Below are 6,000 nucleotides of genomic sequence, written 5' to 3'. Positions count from 1 at the left end.
GCTTGCGACCTGTACAACAACTGTCGATTTGGCAGCAAACCGGACTCAGTCAATTGCAGTTCCTTTCCTACTTCAAGCTTACCTCCCTCAGAGCGGTGCTCCGACCGTCTTCACAGCCTCCAGGTGGGAGGGAGCTGAGCGAGGGGGAATCAAAAGTCAGCTTGCTTTTGCTCTCTGCTGGAGGCAGACGCTCAGCTGGTTGGTCCTAAACAGATTGGTGTGTGTGTGGGGGAGCCGGCACTATTTAGCATCTTTGCTGGCTTGGGGCGGAGGATGCCCGAAGGGTTCTGGGGAAGAGGCTGGGAGTAGAGTTGTGCGGATGATTGGTGAAAGAAGATGATGTGGGGTGCTAGATGCTTCCCTAGCCACCGCCCGGCGCCCCACGGAGAAGAGAGGTGGAAGAGGATGTGGGGGCGGGGGACCGCCTTGCTGCGCAAGGAGCGCGTGGTGGCCAGGGGGGCTGTCTCTTTAAGCGCTCCCGAGGGGCTGGGGCCAGAGGGCGGCAAGCGCGTTGCCATGGCACCGGGGCTGCGGGGGCTGCAGGACCGCTGGGCTCGCTGGGCTCCAGTCGTCTCCAGCAGAGCAAGGCTGAGCAGCTCGTGGGCTACAGCGCCCGGGGTTGGTTTGGCCGACCACTGCCAGAGTGCCCGCTGTTGCGGGTGTCGCCTGCTGGGGTCGAGCTGCCGCGGTACCCTCCGCATCGAGAGACGCACGTCGCGGTCCACGAGAGCGAGCCCGGCACTTGCAACTTCTGCCTGGCGAGCCTAACTTCTGCGCGGGGTTCGGACTCGAAGCTCCCGAGCGGCGCACGGAGCGCGGCTGGGGCGGTGTCCCCGCCGGCTCACTCTCACGGAGATGACCTCCCCACTGTGGTTCTGCTGCTTCTGCGTCTGGGCCGCCGCCAACTGGCCGCCAGGAAGCGCCCTACAGCTCCAGCCCGGCATGTAAGTGGCGCCCGCCAGCTCCGGAACGCGCGCGGACGGCAGTGGCGGTCCGTGTGCCCCCGCCCTACCCAGGGCGAAACCACGGCAGGGGCAGGGGCAGAGGCTAGGCCTCTCCGGGAAGCGACGGAGGAATGGGGTGCTGCCAGGCAGTAGCCATGAGAACTTGGGGATGTCACGGACAGGTGTGAGGCGGGAACGTGAGCACACTCTAGACCTTAGGGAGCGCCACCGCCCAGCAGAACTCCTGTCGCTGAAGGTCCGGGGCTGCTCTCTACCTGATTTTCTCCAAGCACTTGGCAGATCTTCCTACTCCCCACCCCCTCGGAGTTTGAGTGTATGTGCGCGCGTGGGTATGTGTTTCGCTTAATTTCATGTTTAGGGAGTAACCGGTCACTTTCTACAGGCTTTTTTGCACGAAATCTCGTCGAACAGGGAATAGCTTGACATTGTGTGTGTGTGTGTGTGTGTGTGTGTGTGTGTGTAGAATCCAATGTGTCCCTACACAGTTTCCCCCCACCTTTTTAGGAGGTACAATGAAGTCCAAAGAACGGATTATTTCACAGGTCTGATGAGAGAGGCTAGGAGCCAGCAAAGCATGTGTCAGCCCGGAGGGAGGCTATTTGTGAGCTTAGCTGGACAGCTGGGAGGAAGGGGCCCAGGCAGGATTTCTTTTGCACTAGAAATGGGTAAGGCTAGGAAATGCCCATTCTCGGTCCCGCGTGGAGAGCAGGGAGGAGTTTGTGAAAAGTCTAACAGCCTGGTCTCCTTAACTGGCTGGAGAAGTTTTTTTTTTTTTTTCTTTGCCAGATCTTGCTTTAACATCACGATCCTGAGCTTGAAACAGCCTGCTGGAGAACCCAGCTCGAATTCTGCTTTTCCTGTAGTGCTCTCGGGCGGTTATGAGCAGATAGCAAAGCCTTTTGAACACTTCATCATTCCCTGTCCTTTTGCTTTTCTGAAATATGAATATTATATCATAGAAAAGTGCTTTAGAGGAATAACCCAAAGCCACTCGGCTTCACTTTTTCCTGTAAGGGAAATAGTCTGGGGTTCACTTTATATTTCAATGTTTCATCTTTTGGGAAATACTGATTCGGTTGGCTGCCTGATCACTGCACAGGCCATGAACTATGAGCAGAGCAGGGCCAGGGTGTCACTGTGTCTCACAACTTCTTAACCACATAGTTGCTCAATGTGGATTCGTCTAAAATTTGAGGAGTTACTGAGAGTTTGATTTTCTGGAGTTGATAAGATTTGCACTGTTTACTCTAAAGAGTTGAAACTTAGACTCTTCAGTTTATCTCAGAAGCATCACTCTGGGTAGCCTGCGCATTTGGAAAGCCTTTATCTTACAAATTGCTTTAGCAGAGTCATTGTTAACGTGAATGCTAGTTGCCTTGCTCGGTGGACTCTCTCACCCGTGGCCACTGAACAATCCCAGTGGTCATCCACTTCACACACACTCCACTCTTAAATGACACAGTGCTCCTCTCCTCTCTGTGTTGACTCTTTGGCCTGGAATGATGACATTGCATTAAAGAAATTGTGGCGCATATATATATATATATATATACCTGCTTTATATCTCAGGTGAGGTGAAGTCTGATACTAAATACTACATTCTCGAAAGATTTCATTGAGCTGAGTTTACCAAGGAATTGCTTAAGTCTCTGATGATTTTTAGTGCTTTCCGGTAGGGGAAATTCAGTCATGTTTGTAAGCGGTCCTCTCTGGTGCTGGAGTTTGCTCACCAGGAAGCTCAGTAGGATCTACTGCCAGGCTGCTTTGTAATTCTTGACATTCAGAATGCAGCCGTGTACAGCACTTGGCTATCACACACAGGAGTGTTTGTTAAATGGGAGAGAACGCTTCCCGAGGTGGTTGTTGACCCCTGAGGTCTATTACTAGGGAAAGCAGGCTTCTGATGAGTTAATGACCACTAATGAACGTCCACCATCCTGCTGACCCGCACTCTCCGGTCATCACCACAGGGAAGACTTGTATGTAGCATGTCTTGGAGGACCAAGTGAAGACAGGGGCAGCTAGCCAACAGTCAGATCTGTATACGCGTTCCATTTATGATTGTATTTTTTAGAAGGTAAACACATTTTAAAAATTTATTAATGAGACAAAAATGTGTGCTATGGATTTTCCCATTCTCATGATGATTGATCCATCTGATGATTTTGTCTGATCGTATTTTGGAAACTTTGGGTGACTAATGTGGGGTGATTCACAACACCAGCGCTCCACTGAAGTACTCATTGTGTGGGCAGCGATCACAAACCACAGCGAGAAGTTAACTCCCATGGATTCTTACTTAGACACCAGATAACTTCTAGCTACTTTGTATTTACCAGTCCTGTGACATAAGCAGTGCTCCCATGCCCATTAATGAGGAAGAGGCATGGCTGAGTTGAAATTTGCACAGCCATATCTGAACACAGATAGTTTGATTTCAGAGATAGGGTTGTCCTCCTCCTCCTCCTCCTCCTCCTCCTCCTCCTCCTCCTCCTCCTCCTCCTCCTCCTCCTCCTTCTCCTCCTCCTCCTCCTCCTTCTTCATGTTTTTGACAAGGAGTCTCATGCAGCCCTTGCTGGACTTAATCTCATCCACTTTGTAGCTGAAAGTGTCCTTGAACTCCTGATCCTCCCGCCTCTACCTCCCACATAATGAGATTATAAGCAGGCTTGGACCACCACACCTAGTTGTGGTTTAACTAGCCCAGAACATCCAGGCCCAGGCTGCATTTATGAAATTTTGTTTTAATTTCCCCATCTCAATGGGATCGAAGCTGGTATTTTCAACCTAGGGGATGTTAAGGCACTTTGGGACCCTCCTCTGGGTTGCAACCACTCTAGGTTCAGTGTTCCATTTCAGCACTTATTGCCCCGCTACGCCTGGGATAATCCTGAACAGGAAGTTCTGATTTCCCTCTGGTTACTGAAGACTATTTCTGAGAAATTCCCGACTCTGCTTGGTGATCTTTATGGCTTTTTGGCTGTTTAATACACTATATCATGCTATAGCCTTGAACTCTCAGTAATCATTCAGCCTCGGCCTCATGAGTGCTAGAATTACAAGTGTGAGCCACTTGGTGGTGACATTTTGATAAGGGATATTGATGAGTTTATTTATGTTAATGGTGCTCTGTACATATTTTTCACAGGATTAAATAAGAGATGTAAACAAACTCTACCCAAATCTTTGAAGCATCAAAGAACAATGACCAGTTGTTATATGCTGTATTAAAATTTAGACTTTGTGATGTACTCTTGTGTACATTTTCATAATAATGAAACGAACATAATGAACATAGAGAAACTGTAGAAATTCCACCTGACAGCACTGAATTAAGACAGAGCCTGAGTTCTTGGAACCTGGGGTGTTTGTCCAACATCTGGGTAGGAAACTTTAAGAAGGCAAGGTCAGTGTTTGACCCAGCAGTCTCCTGAACTGTATGGGGGTTCTCACATCTATCCTTGAACATGGGTATCTCACACAGGCAGTTCTGACATAGACTTCAAAAGATGGCAATTTTCCATCCACCTGTGTTTTAGAGGCTTTGCTGTGCAGTGAGAAAAGCCTATATAAATAGGAAAGGAAGAGGGGTTTGCTTGGCTTGCACTGTCTGAGTGTTCAGCCCATGGTGGGTTTGCTTTGCCGTTTCTGGGCTTTGATGAGGCAGAATAATACAACCAACAATGTGGTAGAACAAAGTTCCCCTCTTTAGTGTAGACAAGAAGTGTGCGTGTGTGTGTGTGGGGGGGGTCAGTGCTAAGATGGGATTGAGCTACATCTTTCCGTGGTGTGCCCTGATGACCTACTTCTTTTAACTAGGTCACTACCTCCCAGTAAGGCCATTAAATTGAATTTTTTATTAGGGATTTATCTATTGACTAGGTCATTGCTCTCAGGAGCCAATCACTTCTCTACATGCTCACCTCTGAGCACTGCAGTTCCGACGAGCCTTCTGAGAGGACCCTTCATGGAGAGACCGCAATACTATCTGTCCCTACCACAGACAGCAGAAATGTGGTCATGACTTCTGCACCCCATGTGGAAACCTGGGCCTAAAGTGGGAGGGGTAGGGGCATCAAGGAATCTAGAAGCTGGCTGGTTGCATGGCTGAGGGGTGGTGCCAGCACCTTGGATCCCATTCTTGTCTCTAGAGTCCTGTTTCTGTTTCCCATGCTACTTGGAGGTCCCACGACCATTCTCATCTCCGTTTGAACAATGCCCCCTCTGATCTTCCTATTAGATCGAAATCTATTTACTTATATTTAGCAATAGTTGTTCTTCCTGCTGTTCCACCAACTGGACCCAAACATCTGCCTTACAGCTTTTGTAATCCATGCTTTATTGATAGATAATATTGGTATTGTACACATGGTTCCTGACCTCTGTTTCAGTATCTCCCATGTTTAGTTCTTTCTTCTGTCTCTTGTGGGGAGTTTCTCACTCCTGCCCAAGGCACTCTTTCCTGGATGCCTCAGAGGCTGCCTGGCATGTTTTCTCCGCATCCTCTCTTTTCTTTCTATCTGGATCTTTCATTTGTACTATTTCCTTCTCATTTACATATATTCTTCTAGTTTCTGTTTGTCATCTGTCTTGTCTGTTGACATTTTTTGATCCTGCTTTTTTGCCTCACCTTTAATGTTTTAAAAAGCCAGCTCATTATCACTTCTTTCTCTAACCTTTTTTCCTGCTCCTCCCCCCATCCATTTCTTCCTCCTTTCCTCCCTCCCTCAGTTTCTTATTCTTTCTTTGTGTGTATACATGTATGCATATGTAGCCCAGAGGATAACTTTGCGTATCTTCTTCTGTCACTTGGTACCTTAATTTTTTTTTAAATAGCAATCACTTTGTTCTAATGAACTCACAAATAACAAACACTACATGGGTAGATTAACATTGCCACTCAAACAAACATCTGCCCTGTCCCAGTCTTCACACATCTCAGGGGACGTCCATACAGTCAGAATGGCCATTCTGAAGCGGTGGGCCTTCACTTAGTGTTTTACATCGTCACTATTAATCACATGTTTATGCACGT

General features: G+C 48.3%; 1 protein-coding gene across 6 annotated transcripts in view; it reads left to right on the top strand.

The window, feature by feature from the left end:
* Window positions 1-815: 815 nt before the first annotated feature.
* Window positions 816-6,000, top strand: part of LOC110558588 (EGF-like and EMI domain-containing protein 1) — a 684,695-nt gene continuing 679,510 nt past the window's right edge. For all 6 annotated transcript variants that reach the window (XR_009590052.1, XM_060378189.1, XM_060378188.1 and 3 more), the window contains exon 1: window positions 816-944. Coding sequence is in view for 5 of the 6 variants with exons in the window: in XM_060378189.1 (XP_060234172.1) it covers window positions 856-944 (89 nt within the window). In the remaining variant the exon portion in view is untranslated. The remainder of the gene's footprint in view (window positions 945-6,000) is intronic.

The sequence above is a fragment of the Meriones unguiculatus genome, chromosome 2, assembly GCF_030254825.1.
Source record: "Meriones unguiculatus strain TT.TT164.6M chromosome 2, Bangor_MerUng_6.1, whole genome shotgun sequence".
Taxonomy (NCBI): domain Eukaryota; kingdom Metazoa; phylum Chordata; class Mammalia; order Rodentia; family Muridae; genus Meriones; species Meriones unguiculatus.
This window is presented reverse-complemented; position numbering and strand designations above follow the sequence as displayed.